Source organism: Balearica regulorum, chromosome 3, assembly GCF_011004875.1.
Source record: "Balearica regulorum gibbericeps isolate bBalReg1 chromosome 3, bBalReg1.pri, whole genome shotgun sequence".
Taxonomy (NCBI): Eukaryota; Metazoa; Chordata; class Aves; order Gruiformes; family Gruidae; genus Balearica; species Balearica regulorum.
The window spans coordinates 14,529,678-14,547,492 of record NC_046186.1 but is presented as its reverse complement, the minus strand read 5'-3'; the positions used below and the strand labels follow the sequence as shown (position 1 = coordinate 14,547,492).

The window sequence follows — 17,815 nt, the reverse complement described above, 5'->3', positions numbered from 1 at the left end:
CCATCTGTTATGCTTAGTCCTGTGAAACTTTTAAATGCATATATTAGAATAGAATCCTTTTTTTATAATTTTTTTTTTCAAATTCACTTTCTAATTCTGCAGACCCTGAATGCTACATCCTTAACTGCTGTAAATCAGCTTAATTCCTGGGAGTCTCAGGCTGTAGCCCCTGGGTTTATGAGACATGGGAAGTCTGTAACCATTAACAGATTAGTATAATTGCCACAGTGAAAAATAACTGATGTCAGTCTTAGAATGTCATATCACTAAACAGACCCTTTTTTCTCTGTCATTTATGATGTAATGCTTTTGCATATGTTTAAAAAATAATGAGAACAACAAAAAAAAAAGATGTTCTAGAAAGACAGCCATATAAATATTTGAAATGAAAAAGAAAAGGGTCATTCAAAGTAAACACATCTATCTAAGAAACTCAGTATTTGACCCATATGAATTTAGGTATATGACTTGTACCCTGAGAAACTGAATTTCACTATATTTATTTAAGGATGTATGTCTCTCTATCATAAGAATAAAGTGATGGCATTATTGTTCTCAGTTAATTAATGCTGAAGACTGGAAAAAGGCCAGCAGCGAAGAAAGATCTTATCCACAAACACTGAAAGCAGAAATACTTATGACTAGATGACAAAACTATTTCCACTGTGAAGAAAGTAGTAAATTTACATCCAGATAAAAATAGTACTTTAATATGATTCACATATGAACCAAAGAATGTAATTAGATTTTTTCATGAAGTGTCTTAAAATATTTAAATTCCCACTTCTCAGAAGTTTGCATGATTAGAGCACAAGACTAGGAACTCGGAAGAACTAGGTTACAATCCCATCGCTGATGTTGCCTCATAGGGAAATTGTGTATTGGTATTAACTACTATAGATGACAGATTTTAGATTTCATACGTTTTAGGAAGGGATGGACTGCTACTGTCAGGCAATCTCATTTTTCACAAATCATAGCAGATCTTCTAGTCACATCTGAGGACAACCCACGACCGCTGCTTCAGCCAGAAGTAGAAGGACAGACACAGGGATTCATCTCACCTGACGTCAACCATCTAACACTCCAGTGTCCCATCTAGGCGATAGCAAGAGACACGCACCTCCTTAGGGCAGTTCATTCCTTCCTAAAATGGGTCGTGCAACAGGCGAGAGGAACACCCCTCTGGAAACGCCTGTCTCTCCTGACTATAGGGAAACCCAGAGGACCAGCTTAGACCGCACAGGTACACCCTGAGGTTGCTCAAGTTAGGCGAGGAGCATCCCACCTCCAGCCTCAAGGGACGGAGCAACGCTTGGACACGTGCGACCTTCCAGCTGAAGCCTGGGCCGGTTTTTTTTTTTTGTTTGTTTGGTTGGGTTTTTTTGATGGAAATATTTTTGGGGGGGTTTTAATCCTTTTTCTTTCTTTTCGGTGCAGAGGTCGCTTGGGCAGCAGCACACCGCGGTGGGCACGCTCTTTGATCCCCTTTCCCCCCGGGAAGCACCGCCTCCTCACACCGAGCCGCCGGTGTGCCGCAGCCCCCGAGCCGGCCCGAGGAGCCCCGAGCCGGCCCGGGGGGGCCCTTGGCGGCGGCGGCGGGGCCCGGCCGGGCAGTGACGCCGCGAAGCCCCACTACTGCTGCCGCCGCCGCCGGGCGCAGCGCGGCGCGGCCAATGAGCGGGGCCGGGGCGGGCTCGGGAGCGGCGCCGCCGGTACTTAGGCTCGCCGGAGGGGCCGGGCAGCTCACAGCGGAGCGGGGAGGCGCGGGCGGAGGAGCTGGGCGCGCAGCGGGGAGGACGGAGCTCACCTCCTCTGCAGCACCCATGGGGACAGGACGACTTTAAAGGAGTTTGGGGGGGGTTCTGGCGCTGGGCGACCACGGGTACGGAGGGGGGCGAGAGGGACTCCTTGGGTGGGGGAGATGCTGATCGCCTGCTCTTTGCCCGCTCCTTGCGGGGTCCCGGCCGGGCTGCGAGGATCGGGCGGGCAAGCAGGGGTGCCAGCTCCGAGGCCGTGTGCTCCTCCAGCCGCCTTCCCGCACGAAGCGCTGCCCGGCGCGGCTCGGCTGCGCGCAGGCGGAGGGAAGGGCTCGGGACCCTCCGGGCCAGGCAGCCCCTCCCCGCGCCCCGGGAGCCCTCTCCCCTTGCAGAGCGGGGAGAGGAGCCTCCCGGGGCAACTCCGTCCCCCCGCCTAGAGCTGGCAGGCGGCGGGGAGCTTCCTTCTCCCGCGGCGGCGCTCTGGGACCGCGGGGATCCGGCGAGTGCCGGGTAGACGGGGGTCTGCCCTGCCCTGCACCCCGAGGGCAGGGGGAGGAATGGGCACTGGGAGTTTCTCCCTTGCGTGGAGGGGAGGGAATGCGTGGGGGAGGAATGGGGGCTTAGGGCGGAATCGCTGAAATCTTTTGTATGTGTCCTGATTTTTTTTCTTTCTTTCCTTCCCTCTGTTTGCACTCTCCTTCCCTTCTCTTGTTCTCTCTGTCCCTGCCCACCCCACCCTTCCTTCAGATCCGGCGATTCCTGCCCTCGCCTCGCCCTGTCATTGATGGGAAATCAACTGGATCGCATCACCCACCTGAATTACAGCGAGCTGCCGACCGGGGACCCCTCGGGGATCGAGAAAGACGAGCTGCGCGTCGGGGTGGCTTACTTCTTTTCGGATGAGGAGGAGGACCTGGACGAGCGAGGCCAGCCAGACAAGTACAGCGTGAAGGGCTCCGGCAGCCCTGGCCAGGAGACGCCCACCCACCACCTCCACCACCAGCTGGTGCTGAACGAGACCCAGTTCTCCGCTTTCCGCGGCCAGGAATGCATCTTTTCCAAGGTCAGCAGCGGCCCCCAGGCTGGGGACCTCAGCGTCTACTCGCTGTCAGCCCTGCCTACCCTCTGCAAGCCGGGGGACCTGCTGGAGCTGCTCTACCTGGGGCCGTCGGAGCACCCGCCGCCGCACTGGGCAGTGTACGTGGGCAGCGGGCAGATCATCCACCTGCACCAGGGGCAGATCCGGCAGGACAGCTTGTACGAGGCGGCCGCGGGCAACGTGGGCCGGGTGGTGAATAGCTGGTACCGCTTTCGCCCGCTGGTGGCTGAGCTGGTGGTGCAAAACGCCTGCGGGCACCTGGGCTTAAAAAGCGACGAGATCTGCTGGACTAACTCCGAGAGCTTCGCCGCCTGGTGCCGCTTCGGGAAAAGGGAGTTCAAAGCCGGGGGGGAGCTGCAGGCTGCCGCCGGCACCCAGCACCAGCAGCAGTACTATCTCAAGATCCACTTGGCGGAGAACAAGGTGCACACGGTGAGGTTCCACAGCCTGGAGGATCTAATACGCGAGAAGCGCAGGATCGATGCCAGTGGCAAACTGAGGGTGATCAAAGATTTGTCTATAGTGGATGGGAAAGAATAGGGAGTAGCAGGGGTACATGGCTATCTTCCTTCTGCCCTGCCTGGGGAGACCAGCCTGCCACAGAGACAGGAGGCTGCACCCTCTTTCCATGGGACGCGACTGGAAGCAGGATCCATGGCAACATTCCAAAAAACCAGCATTCTTTACACCCATAGCCAGTATTTTGTTTGGCTTTTAATAGCATTAATGCTGAAAAAGTGAGAGAGGAAGAAAAGAGGGGGGGGTGCAGGAAGGCTGTTCTCAGAGTATGTGGACAAAGTCTCTCCTGTTGATCGATGTTGGCCATTCTAGCAACATGCCAATAAAATTTCAAATTGAAATTTTTTTTAATTTTTATTTCATGGCTTTAATCCATGATAAGTTTTAAACATCTGGGGCCATGGATGTGGATCTAGCTAAATGAGTTTCTAGCTAATATCTGCCTTGCAGCCAACCAAAAGCATCAGTCACACTTTGCTAGCTGGGAGGGAAAGGTGGGGAGGGTTGGGGGGGAAGGGGTAAATGCCTGTTTGTTTTGACTTTCAACACTGTTGCTTCAGCCTGTAGCTGCAACCCAAATTTTGTCCCAGCCAACTCTGGCAAGATACTAACACGGGAAAATGCTTTCACATTTCTGGTTGAAATCTATAACATTTAAAATACTTGTCGTCTTTGCTTTCTGTTTGCAGCTCTCTGCTAAATGTCATCATAATGCATAATAAGCTCTTTCCACCTCTTCCCTCCTCCCACCATCCCTGCCTTTTTTTACTTTTTAGAAAAAAAAAAGTTGGTGAGCTGCTGTTTTCCTGAAACTAAATTCATTGGTTAAAGGAACTGGTGTATTTTGGGGAAAGTATACTCAGTGTTGCTCCTCAGAGATCCGGCTTCTAGGATCTCATGCTTGAGCTGTGGATTTGTATCGCTGTAGTGATTCTCACTGCACCACTGCTTCAATACCTCTTCACGCACAGGTCAACAGAATCCTGCAAGAAACAAATAGGTTTGAATTCTGCATGTTGCCTCTTTGAAACAGCAATTTGTTGCATATTTGCAATTCCACTTAAAGAAAATAGATGTAATATGGCATTCTGAGTTCATCTTGCATTTCAGATTCCAAGCAACTAAAAATCCTGTTCAGTCTAAGTTTAGAAATCCACAGCTGCATTTAAAAGATGCCTTTTAATGTGATGTGAGCAATGCCTTGTCTGTATTTCAGATCCTATTCACTCATTACTTAATTCTAAGTTTTGAAGTGAAAGATCAGAATATTAAATATTTATTTTTAAAAATCTATAACAAATTAAGTATACTGGGGCATTTCTAGAGCTATTTTTTTTTTAATTATTATTCTGAGCTGCATACAACTTGTAATAAGCATTTTGTCTTTGCATGTTTCAGTACTGGAAAGAAAATGCATTTGTTTTTGTCCACTCTTCCCACATCAATGTCAGATGGCAGAAATAGAAGTAATACCCCTCTTCTGTATATACAATACACTCCACCCCCTATCAATGTACTGTGTCCTGGCTCCTTTTTGTATTAAACAATGTCATAAGCAACCTTGTGGCAACAGTAATTTCATTTCTATAAAGTGTTTGCCTCCCATAGCTGAAGCTGTGAGGGTGGAGTGTACTTCATGATAATAAAAGTGTCAGCATAAACATCTTAAAAACAACCACTAAAAAAAAAAAAGAAAAACTCAAAACTGCACCTCTTCAGTGAAGGTCATTTAACTGGCTTTATGTTTGCTGATACACTTCATAAAGTTATGTGGTAATAGGCAGTGTTACTTTTATCCCCTCCCCTAAAGTACCTGGTTAGTACAACATAGGGTAAAGATTTGAAAACTTGAATTGTTGTTACTGTCAAGCTACTGCTGAAATAGCCTCAAATCACAACATACCTTTTAATAAACGTGTAATATTTTAGCTTTATATTGGCAATATTTGCTGTCTGATAATGACAGTTTTTACCATGACATGAACAGGGTCCTCTACATAGTAGCTGCGTATCCTAGTAATTGTACTGCATTAGATCTCTCAAATTGTCTGTTAGAACTGTTTTCCCTATGTCACTTGGTGGGAGCACTGCAGGATTGCAGAAGGGCACTGGCTTTACACCCAAGGCACTTAGAAAAAATTAAACCTTAAACAGTAGGAGAAGGAAGGGTGGGCAAAAGTAATTTATTTTAATTTCCCCTTATTAAAAATATACATTAGAGAACTGAGACAGGGAGAATTACATAACGAAGGAATAAATAACAAAATGTTTATGAAGACAGGAAGAATGAAGTAGGGTCACATTGTTATTTTTTTATTTCTGGAATGCTTTTTCTTCAAATTGCTCTTTAGATGAATAATATAGGATTAGAGAGAGGATCCTTGCAAGAAAAGCATTGCATGTCCTCACTAGTGAGAATTTAAAACATACTGGCTTTAAACTTTTCACTGTCCTTTCCAAATACTCCATCACTCTATCTAAACAGCCATTTTAACTCTGGGGATTTGTGTAATGATTTACTAACCTGGTTCATGAGCATGACAATTTTCCTTGGTTTACCTAGCTAGCTGTAGAATGATATTTTATAGTATGTAAAGGGACTGGTCTATGCTTATTTATTCAAGCTCTGTCAGGAGTCTTCGGCATCACTCCAAATTTGTACAGATAAAGGTAATAAAATTAAGGCCTTAGTCCTTTGCATAAGGTCTGGAGAAAATATACTGGAAATATTCACAGATGGTATTAACCTAGGATATAGTATTGCCATGACTGTGTTCAAGGAGCAGTCTGTTACTGACAACGAAGATACCCACACAGATCCTTTTGGTCTTTTCTTTTGCTAGGTTTCAGTCCTGAGTTACTGACAGCAGTCTGGTCCTGATTCATAGTCCATTGAAGTTAATGGAAAGGCCCTCACTGACTTCAGTGAACTTTGGATCAGATTTTATTGTTTAGGAGGTGGTTAAAATTTGTGGACCTTGAGAAGAAGTGAGATTTAAGATGGCATTTCAGAGACCAGAAAGGCCACCTTTCTGAGATGGGAGACAGTGGAAACAGTCAATAATGTGAAAATAAGGGAAGAAAACAGACTAGTTCTGGAACAAGCAATGTTAATCCGAGATGGCAGTAGGGAAACGGTGAAAAAGATTGAGTAAAAGTGGATATAAAAAGTTGTTCAGTGCCTTGAAATAAGACATGGATGGCAGGGGAGCAGTCAGCTGCAAGAAAGGCAATGATGTGAATGACTGACAGGTAAAAAATGTAATTGATTATACTCCTCTTTCAGGATCAGTGACCTGCCTGAGTTAACATTTCCATTTCCAGCAGTAAAGATATTGACAAATTATATTATATCTGTGGAATCTGTTTACATTCTTCAGTCTAGCTACCTAGGGTAAATATTTGTATCTCATTCATTGCTCTTGAAGTACTGACTTGTAATATGACTGCACTGTTAGGATACTTTGCACATCTTTCTTTTGTGTCACGTTTCAAGCTTTCTGTTAGCTATTTGGGTAGCAGTTTTATAGAATCTCTTTTGCTTGGATACCATTTTCTTTGTCTTTTCAAAATGCAGTCTTTTGAATTGCTTTGAGGCTAACATTTTATTAAAAATTCAATTTGTGTCCTCCTGAAACATTGAGAGCCTTTGTGAAATGTCTTACTGTCATGAACAAAATATTTGCTGGTTATTGGCTGTCCATGTAGGTAGAGGACTGTAAGGATGGGTAGCAAAATAGATTTTGTCACTGTCAAATTTTGTCTCCATTTTATGCTTGTAGGTTACTTTGTTTTCATTTGTTAGAGTTTTTTCCCCCTCTCAAGTCATTATGGTTGTATAACATGGAAAAAACCAAAACCCTCATAGTGTATTTTTTAGGGCAATATGCTATTGATCCATACATAGATTTCAGATTAAAAGCAGGGTGTAACACGGTACGGCCTTCTGGGTGTGACAAGAAATGGCCCTTGGTCCGTACTAGAGTGTGCACAGTCTTAATTATCCTGCCTCATTACATTTTAGTGTCTTTTGTATTCAGTAAGTGATAGGCAAAAATCTGTCACAGTTTATAGACCTATGTGATGTGTTGAACATCTGTAACTCCAACCAGCATTCACTGGAGTTGAGGGAATGCTGGATCTCACTGGAGACACGCAGCATCTTGTGGGATCGGGTACCTCAGCCCGCCCGGTTCCCATCCCTCCGTCTGCAACTACCGAGGAAGTAGTGGGCTGGGACTGCTATTGCTAGTTTTAAGATTTAGCTGTTTTCTATGAAAGATTTCTACTAGAGTAGTTTAACCGTGTTCTGTCCATAATTATACTTGTTTGTGACTAAAAAGTTATTGCTGCTTATGCTGTGCAAACAGTGTGTTTTCTGCTTTACAGCCCAGGAGAAAGATTAAAGTCCCAGATCCCAAAGAATTAATTCAGAAATATGTAAGGAGGTGTGATTGGGCTACCATGCTGAAGGCAGTTTCACTGCAGAATTAGGATCTAAAGGATAATAATATATGACTAGAGTGTGATCAAGTGCTGCTGTTAGTTCATGAGTGTCAGTGTTTACATGGCAAGTTGGAATTTATTTGCTTACTTTATTATTATGAAATATTTAACTTCACTGTACTTTGAGTTCAGATTTGACATGCAAAACTGCCCTATGCTCATGGATCCTCTGACACAATGTTAGTTTAATCTGTCAGACTTTTTTACAGTTTTATTGTAAAGAAAATTAATGAATACTGGGATCAGATACTTTACTGAACTGCCTGTAAATCAAAAAGAGGGTAATGTAGATGTTAGGTTGGAAAAAGGCAATGAGCTAAGAATCTTCTGTTACTTGTTGTATCAGTGGATTTACTCCAGATTATATAGATGTAATCTATACAGATATAAACTACTAGTGCTGTATTTTTTTTAAAGTGGTTGTGGCACTCTGCGTTATCTTTTTTTGTAAAATAGTATTATCTTGTCTAAATAATACAACTCCCCTGTGAAGTTCTATTTTTTGTATATTGAAATGCCACCATGCCATTTAAATGGCATAAACCGTATTTACCTTTGAGAAATAAACTAGAATTTCTCTTATAGGATTCATAACTGAGCAGCACTTTCATTTCTTCATTTTAAATATTTTGCATTGAGCACAAATATATTCAGGTATGTCTAGAGGACTCATAGAACTTCAATTAACAGAGGCCATTCAGATTAAGATTATGCCTTGATGTGGTGATACTTTTTTTTTTTTTTCCCTATATTTTTATTTTGGAGCTTTGAGGCATTTCTGATTCTGCATATGATCCATGTGTGTAAAACAGCTTGCCTCTTCAAACGTTTGCAGGATCACGATCTTTAAAATAAAAGAAAATCTGTCATCCCCTTCATGTGGCATTTACTTTGGGCTAAAATCAAGGAGTAGGACTAGCCAGAATCAAGACCTCAGCATCAACCTCCTATAGGATTCATTGGAAGGCTTATGTGTGTGGTGTCTACCAGAAGGGCCTTAATTGCATATTCTTACTTGTACATATAGTAATCATCTATGCAAATTGGCATTTTCCTAGGTAAAGTGGGTTAATGCTTTTCAAACATCCCTTTGACTTTCTCTTGTGTGGCTGTGTGGGTACGTGCATTGGGCACAATTTGGAGTTTAGTGTATGGGCTGGAGCCTCTGAAGTGCTGTAGAGCCAGTATCTCCAGCTGTTTTGACAGGACCTCAGGTCGAGTTTGGAACCAGCGTGGGAGAGTTTGCGGTTAAACTTCAGGCTGTTCAGGGAAGATGTTCAGAGCTAAGCTTGAAATTCTCTTCTTTCTTTCTTTTCTCCAAGGTGCATGAGGGTGAATAACTGTGTACCCCTCATACATAAAACCACTCACACTTTGGAGATCCATGCTACTGCCTAGGCAAAATAGGGTGAGTAAAATATGCAGTGTCTCATCAGGCTTAAGTAGCAAATAATTTTTCACAGTTTAAACACTGTTTGGATACAGAGTGGCATTGGCAATCTATTTTGAAAAGTCGTATTTTAAGCTCATAAACTTAGCAGCATAATGCTTATAAATGGGAGACCTCAATAATCTTTCTTGGTAATTCCTATACAGTAGAGGTAAGAGCTTGTTCTCAGTTTGTGTAAATCAAAGAGTAACCCTGATTCAAGAAAATTATCATGGGGTAGAATTTGCAAATAAACGAAACAAACCCCAGATTTAGTTCTGACACAACGCTATCATTGCTGCAGGTAAATGGCAAATATCTAACAGCGTGAGTAAACACTAAGTGCTGCATTGTGGCACTTCTTCACAGCACAGTACTTTATGCCACAGAAAGAATATTTCTCATGTGTTATTTAGTATGTGTAAACATATCACAATCTGGTCTTAAAACAGATCTTTTTTCCATATGTTCCTATTGTTTCCATATGCCCCTACAGTCAGCTGAAAGCAATATAAAAACCGAGTCTGGAAAATATATTAATTGTAAATATTTAAGCAGAAATTTATATGCATACTGATATAAAACTAATAGATATACTTCTATACAATATACATATGCATACTGTGTGTGTATATATTATGCATACACACACACAAGAAGTCTTGACTATTTTGTTAGCATTGGTAATAAATGGCAATCATTTCAGTATGTATATGTGCAACAGATGGTTACCCAAGACTTCACTGACAGGATTTTAACACTATTCAAATATTTGTTCTTTAGGGTGTGCCATGGTCTTCTGACATCAAGAGAAGTGAGTTAAATATGTGGGTTTTGACATATTGCTACTTACTGGAGGAAAAATATCAAGGAGCGCTTCACTTTGCAATAATGAAGTACCCTTTTAGAATGAACTATGCTGCTACTGACTTGTGTATTTATAAATAAAATAATGCTCCAGTGAAGTACCCATCCATCTTTCTCTTCGGTATATTTTAATGGTTAGTGCCACAAAGGTTTTTTTCATAATTTGAATGTTTTTCCCCTCACTGTAATATTTTGGAAGAATAACACTGAAATTAGCTGTGTTCTGTTGTTCAGACATGCTCAACTATTGTTGTATAGTTGTTCTTAAGTAAAGAGGCAGCTGGCATTGATATTTCTTTACTTTTCTGATCTTATCTTTCTTTGAACTGATATGTTTATTTCAAAAGCTAAGTGGTGGGACTTTGAAAAGCACTTACTATTGATTTGACTCTTTCCCCATTGAACTCACTGGTGAACTTTCACCAAAGTTATTTGGGCCACAGTTAGGCTATCACTGACTGCTTTTAGAAATCTTACCTAATGGATACAGGGTGAAAATCAGCTCTGTCAAGACCTGTGAGTGCTTCGTGTGGCCCGGATTGCTGAGAGTTATACTTCTGAGTCCTTGACAGATGAAACTTCATTTCAAGAACTAGAATAGCCCAGTTATTCTGTGTCCTCACCCAGGAAGTTTTTATCTCGCCTGATAAAAGATTATGTATCTTTTTACCTGTCCAAAATTCTTCCTCCTCATCAAACCATCTGTAGGTGATAAAGGCACTTTTCCATGAACCGGCCCATCACTAGAAATCACCGTTACAGAGACTGTCAGAACTGAATCCTTGCCTAGTGAATATTGTCATTTCCAGAGGTTGCAGAAGAAAAAGAATTCACTCACCTATCCTGCTAAAGTCCTTTAATAAAACAATTTTATTGAAATAAATAAATTTATTGCTACTGAAAATAGGTCCAGTATAACAAATCATGAACCACCATAACATTGCTGGTAATTTTAACATCTGACTGAGCATCAGCAACAGTTACTTTTAAGAACAGATTGCACGTTAAACCACAACTTCATTGAACAGAGGTACCTTAGATGAGTGCAAGGACCTGTTAATGTAACATGTAACTATATGATACAACTCTCTTTATTTCCTAATATGACAAAGCCCTAGTTTATCTTTAAATTCAAACCTCACTACATGTTATGTCTGCCTACCTGGCAGGATTAGTATTTCCAGCCTGTGCTGACTTTATACCATTGATTCTTCAGTTAGGTGTAATCAAAGGTCATTAATATTGAAAAGTTCACTTTAATTGACCCATCGACTCATTTTAATTATGGCAATATAAAAGAGTGTCAAGTGTTAAACCCCTACACAAAGGGTCAGTTAATATGCAGATTCATCCTGGTAGTAATATTGCCTGGGTCCCATTAGCTCTAGCTAAGGGCTGTAAAAGAGATTCCTACTTCTTTATCTCTCTTTCAAGTTAAACGAATATGGGAAAAAGATTGGCAGAAGAAAAAGGTTTTAAAAAAAGTCACGGTCAGCAGAAATCTTGGGCTCTTCTTTTATATTTATGCTTTGTATACAGATAAACTCAGAAACACGCAGATAAAATTTTCACTGTGTTAGAAGCACAAATTATAGAAACGATACCCTTTAAATTTTGGCAACTTAGAAGCTTGCATACATATACTGAATAAAGAGGGTAATCTTTTGTTTTTCCATTTCACAGTAACTTTTCTTAATCCATAGGAACCCAAAGTTGAGTTTGCTGTCTGCTGATAATGTACCCCAAGAGCAATAGAAATGTCAAATGTTTGCACACTGCAAGTGATATCAGTACTGAAAACTTATCTTGGATTTCTTTCTCCTGAAATCCTTAATCTCATACATACCTTTAAGTTTTAATGACTTTCCTAAGAACAACGTCCAAGATAACATGAAGGGAAATAAAGCAGGAACATAAAATCTCAGAGGAAGAATTTGTTTCATGTTCAGCTATGGACTGTCATATATTTCTTATTTCCTTGAAACAGGAATATGATTTATATCAATATTTAGGGAGCAATTCAGTTTGAAAGATCCATAGACCTTTTTTCAAAATTCAGGTGTGCTTTACTGAAAAGAACAATGTTAAGGAAAAGGAAAATGTACCATTTTGAGTTTAATAGAGTTGTCATATTGGCAGGAAAACTCAAGTAATATTCTTTTACCATTCCAAATCTCATATGAACTAGTTTCAGACTGACTAGCTGAAAAACATGAAACAGTTTTGTATCAGTTTTGTTCATAATGGTCATTGTTTGACAAATATGACTGGTCATTTGTGGTGCCTCATCTAATCAGTACTTCACTGAAGACCTCCCAAACTGGTTATTTTTTCCAAACAATGTCAAAGTTCTGCCACCTGAAAATGAAGCCCCCAAGCAGACTCTAGTCTGCTGAATATTGAAGACAGCTTAAGTGGAGCTTGGAAAATATTACTCACATATTTTAAAAGCTTTCATAGCTGTAAAATAAATCTTACAAAACATAGAATTCAATATTGTATCATACTAAACATTAAATATATTAGGATTTTTAAACATACAGGTTAGCACTAGTGTATTACATGTGAGAAAGGTAGCTGCTAAGCAGTTTATCTTAAAAATGAACCCACTATATCTTGAATGCAAGACGTAGAGGTTGAAAAGGTATTCCTTAGATCTGATTTATGAGCTAACCTACACCTTCTTGGTGAGGTTTCCATTATGATTCAAATAAATGTGTCTATGTATATGAATGCTTGTGGGATCCCTGTTATTACTTTTGTTTGTATTTGTGTGTGATAATGGCTATGTGCGATCACAGCTAACTGCTACAAGGATACTGGCATCTCTGTTACCTGCACATTGAGTGTGATCATTAACTGTTAGTCAGGAAGAAGGCAGTAGAAAAATCAATGCAACTTTGGTCAGAGGAAAAATAAGCCAGGTGATAGTAGTGGGAACGATCCTTCTGCAAATGACATTTCATCCAATGTATGAGTGGGGGGAATGCATAACTGAATCACGCAAATGCAACAGGGAACGGAGATGAAAATCAATTCTAGGACTTATCAGACATACAATGTAGCGTGTTGGAGATGGCAAAGTGGCACACATAATGGTCCTCCCTTTAGGGACTGTAGTATCATATGAGCCTGACAAATGGTTGCCAATGAAATGATGTTTAGAAATGTCCTTGCAATTCCTATGGTGTCAGTGTCATCAGGTTATGTAAGTATAAAACATGCAGTATAGCCAGTCAGCTTAGCTTCTTACCTTTTTTTGCTTAGCCAAGAAGCATCCCATTTACTCTGAGACCTTGGCAAAATGCAATGTTTTGTTACATAAAGATCTGATTCATCTGATTTCTGTTATCAATATAGACTTAGGCTTTTTCAGTACTTAATGGGAATGGGGTGTCCAAGCTACATCATTCTCTGAAGATGCCTGCGTCTCGATTGGCTATAGGAGGTGTCTAGCGTAGCAATGCTCTTAGTTTATGTACTGTAATTACGTGGGATAAAAACAGACTGAAAGGCTCTGATTTCCCACCCTCTGATTTTTTCACCCAAAAGTTGTATGTGTAGCTAAGTTACTCATCTAAGCAGTAGAAAGAGCGCCATGCTTTCAGAGGACAACTCATCCTATTTCAGCACATATGTAATAAAATCACACTTCAAATGCCTTTCTCTCTTTCTGTTTAGTGCTTATACAACTAGGATTAAACTACTGCTGGAGTAGCTAATAAAAATGAGATTAACTGAGAAAAAAATGTCCTGAAATTACATGCTTTCTTCTCTCCTAAGAAGAGCTTCACTGCTTTGTCAAACCTCAGACTAATAAAGCGTGGTTTACTGAGTTGGAGAATGCTGTGTGAGCCCAAAACAATGACAGTCTTAGATAGGTTATAGATAGTTAAACCCTAATATTTAACAAACAGGCAATTGCACAGAAATTATGTCATAACTGTAAACAATGTATTAATCAAAAAAAAAAAAAAAAAGGTTAACAAAAATTTGGAAAAGTTTCCTGAATCATTTGCCCAATTCTAATCACACACAGAGGAAAACCTGCTGCCCTCTAGTAAGTTTACAGAACTCAGTCAATTATTTTAAGGATTTCCCAGGAACTGACTGCCAGAGCATCTGGACATCTTACAATAAATTAAAAACAAATATTAATTACACAACTATCCATTCAGATAGCTCAATGCACTTTAGTTGCCTTTTATTTGTCTCACAAAGGACCAACATACTGACATGTTAGTTAATTGAATGCTTGATTGAACAAGTAAACCTTACACTACACTACAGCCTGCCAAATTTAAATTCTGGTGACCTGCCAGACGAGTAGATTTCCAGTGTGAGAACCCACTACTGATATCTTAGAAAACGTTAATCTGATGCCTCATTTTAGATATGCAACTGATTTTAACTTTTATGAGGGAATATAGTGTCAGAGGTGTTCTAATGTAAAGCTGATTTCTGTATCACTCATTTTAAATATTGTTAATGACATCTTCAATTGTGTCTGAACAAAAATAAATTATGAGCACGTATTTATGAATATGAATAGTTTATGACAGTTGGAGCAGATTCTGTTTAAAAAAAACACCAAAACAACAATAAAACAGATACATTTGATATTTGTTGAAAATTCTCAGGTGATTGTTGACTTTAGTCTTACCTTAGTCTCAGGTAGCATACCTGCAGGCAGGCAAAAAAACCCCCCATGGATAACTAATATAGATTACATTTTAAAAGATGCCTTGCGTTAGTGAGAAAAATAAGCATTATTAAATTATGAATACTTATACATAGATCCTCTAGGATATCAGCTGGGTAACCATACTAGTAAGGGCTTTAACACTTATTATGCTCTGTATTTCTATGGATGACAGGTTGTCTTGTCAGCCAGAGATATATTCACTTGTCTTCATCAAAACTCATTTAGCTGCTGTTAGTGATGGTCAGTACAGCAGCAAGACAGCAGACTGTATTTCAGGAGAATCAAGTGTAAGAAGTGAATGTAACCATTTGTGATTGACTTAACATTTTAAGATTAACAGCTCAGCTTACCCTTTATTCAAAACAATGAAAATGAAAATAAAAAGAGTTGAAAGTGATGCAAGAGATTGTAACACGCAAATCTCAAAATAAATTCAAAGTTGAGGCCCTGATGTTAAGCTGATGTAAACTGAAGAAAGCTGAAGTTAAGACAGAGCTAAAGGTAGGCAGAAGACCCAAGTTGATACCCTTAGTAACACTGTGGTTTGTCAAGTGCTTAATTGCTGTATTTTGTTCATCTTTTCAAGGACTTCCCCATTAACCAGGTTCTTGTTTAGTCTTTTGCAGGCAGAGGAGGGAGTTTGCTCTTCTGTAGCATATAGTGTAGTCCACTTTCTAAGATCATCTGCAAAGTTTTATTTAACAGAATTTTGTGCAATTCCCACAATGTCCTCGGCTTTATTCCTGTGGCTCATGAGGGTGTGGTGGAACACAGAGTAGATGTTCTATGAAATCTATTTACGTATAGCAGAAAGATTTGCTTTTTTTGAGGATTGGACATGGTTATTCAAGTGATTCCATTCTTATGGTCCAAAATCAGTTCACTAGCTGGGGACTCATCATTGAAAAGTGTTATAAGAAGCCCATCTTTCAGGGTTTGAAACTGCCAGTTTCTATTAGTGGTAGCTTTGAATTAATTTTCCCATTTGTGTCTAGTACTTTTGAACTAATTGTCTTCATGTCCTCAAACTTCAAAGTTAGTGTAGCTGTTGCTTTTCTTCAAAGGAAAGATAATCTTATATATTTAGATGGTAATGCCATTTCATATTCCATCAATGCAAATCTCTTTGACAAGACTGGTGACCTGCGGGTGAGTGCTTGATTCAGGCAGCAGGTGGTAGACCATTTGTCCCCCTTGTCATGTTCTTAGATCAGCACATTCCACTCACAGAAGTGGAGATAAAGGCCATAAACTTTCAAAGACTTAGTCTCACTTTCTAAAATCACTGAAACACTTAATCACATCTCTTTGGCTTTTCTAAAGCAGAAAAGCTGTTATTTCTCACGCACCTTGCTCTTGGTCTGACAGTTCCTTATAATGCTTGCAGTGCTGCCTTTTCCCACACTCAGGCAGCTTTGGAATCCAGTGAAATGCAATGAAAACTGTTTTCTCCCACAATTTGATATGTGCAACTTTGACCCAGGCCCAAATAATTACAGAAGTAGTATTGATGTGGACAGTAATTCTTTCACCCTTTTGTCCATGAGTTACCTCACCTGTGCAGTCACCTCTGGCCTAATTCTGGAGCGATGGAAGATATTGCTAATGCAAAATTTTTGTCACTGCAGGAAATCACAGAAAATTCAGAGGCATTGAAAAAAAATTATTTTCTTGCATTCACTGTTAAAGCATCATCCTGGAAGGCAAAAGTCCTGTATTCCTGGACCTTCCAAGTGCTATTCAATACACATAAATAAGCAGCAATTGAATAAAATACATGAATATAATCTGGAGCCATGATCAGAATGCAAGACTGTCTGTAGAAGCTGGAAGAGTTCAAGCCAAAGTCCATCAAAGTCAATAGACACCCTTTCATCCATTTCAAAGGGTTTTGAATGAGGGCCAGACTTGCTTCTGAAGCTCTCTCTAGACTCAATTTGTCCATGGCTGTAGTCTGTGAATATGAACAGAATATGAAAGAAACTACTTAAAATGAGGAACACATTGAAGTACTAATATTGCATAATTCTCTGGTATCAAAGGTGAGTTTATGTAATAAAATATTCTAGCTACCTTTCTACAGGGTCTCTTTGTGACTTCTTGATTTCTCAGTATTGAGTTTTAGGTCCTAGCTGACAAATTTTATGATGCAGGACAATGACGGAAAGCACTTGTATATCTTTATTTCACTGCTCATCTATACTTTTTCAAGTTTTCTGTGGTGATATAAGCTTTGATTGATCAGACTTCATAAATCACTCTATCAAATGCCATCAAATAATGACATTTCCTATCTAGAAAGACAGATGAATAAAGGATACCCAGATTAAAAAATGAGATGCAGAAATCTTAAATGCTCCCTTGGTGAATTTCACACTTGACTGAAAATTATCTAATGAAAATGGCTGCCTGAGAAATTCCAACGCCACTCTGTGGTCCCTGTTTAAGTCATTCCTTAGGAAGCATAAAAAGTTGATCAGAAATAAAGCAGGGAATGAAACTGAAATGTCGTTTACAGTAATTGGCACCAGGTCTTTATTCTAAGGCTTGACCTTTACTCTTTTTTTTTTTTTTTTTCATTATTGGAAGAATTTACAAATACATTTAAATAATCCCATCTTGAAATAACAAGTGATAATATCTATCCATGGAAAGATGTAATAGTTAACATTTGTTTTATTTAATTGAACTGGTTATTCATTCATTCACTCATTATGAGTGCATTTTAGAATAAGTCTTGAAAATGCATATAAGAATTCAAATACTTCTGAAATTCTCATCACTCTGATGAAAACATTTTGTTCAGTTGTAAGGAGTAGATATAATTAGTTTTATTTCCTGCTTTCATTTGAGGATTAGAACATTTTAATAGAGAACAAAAATAAATCTTTTTTTGTCCTACTTTCACACTAAACTTCTGTTGATCAAAT

General features: G+C 40.0%; 1 protein-coding gene across 4 annotated transcripts; it reads left to right on the top strand.

The window, feature by feature from the left end:
• The first annotated feature begins 1,663 nt into the window (after window positions 1-1,663).
• On the top strand, window positions 1,664-14,456 carry LRATD1 (LRAT domain containing 1). Of its 4 annotated transcripts, XR_012834990.1 has the most exons (4): window positions 1,664-1,885; window positions 2,508-3,291; window positions 9,207-9,292; window positions 10,097-14,456. XR_012834990.1 is itself a non-coding variant. In XM_075750591.1 (3 exons), the coding sequence occupies exons 2-3, from the start codon at window positions 2,545-2,547 to the stop codon at window positions 10,259-10,261; spliced, it is 912 nt and encodes a 303-aa protein (XP_075606706.1). In that variant the 5' UTR covers window positions 1,718-1,885; window positions 2,508-2,544; the 3' UTR covers window positions 10,262-12,864. The 4 variants fall into 4 exon arrangements, 3 of the variants coding, with proteins under 3 accessions (XP_075606707.1, XP_075606706.1, XP_075606708.1); XM_075750591.1 differs by lacking the exon at window positions 9,207-9,292 and having other exon boundaries at window positions 1,718-1,885; window positions 10,097-12,864; XM_075750593.1 differs by lacking the exon at window positions 10,097-14,456 and having other exon boundaries at window positions 1,720-1,885; window positions 9,207-10,080.
• The last annotated feature ends 3,359 nt before the right edge of the window (window positions 14,457-17,815 follow it).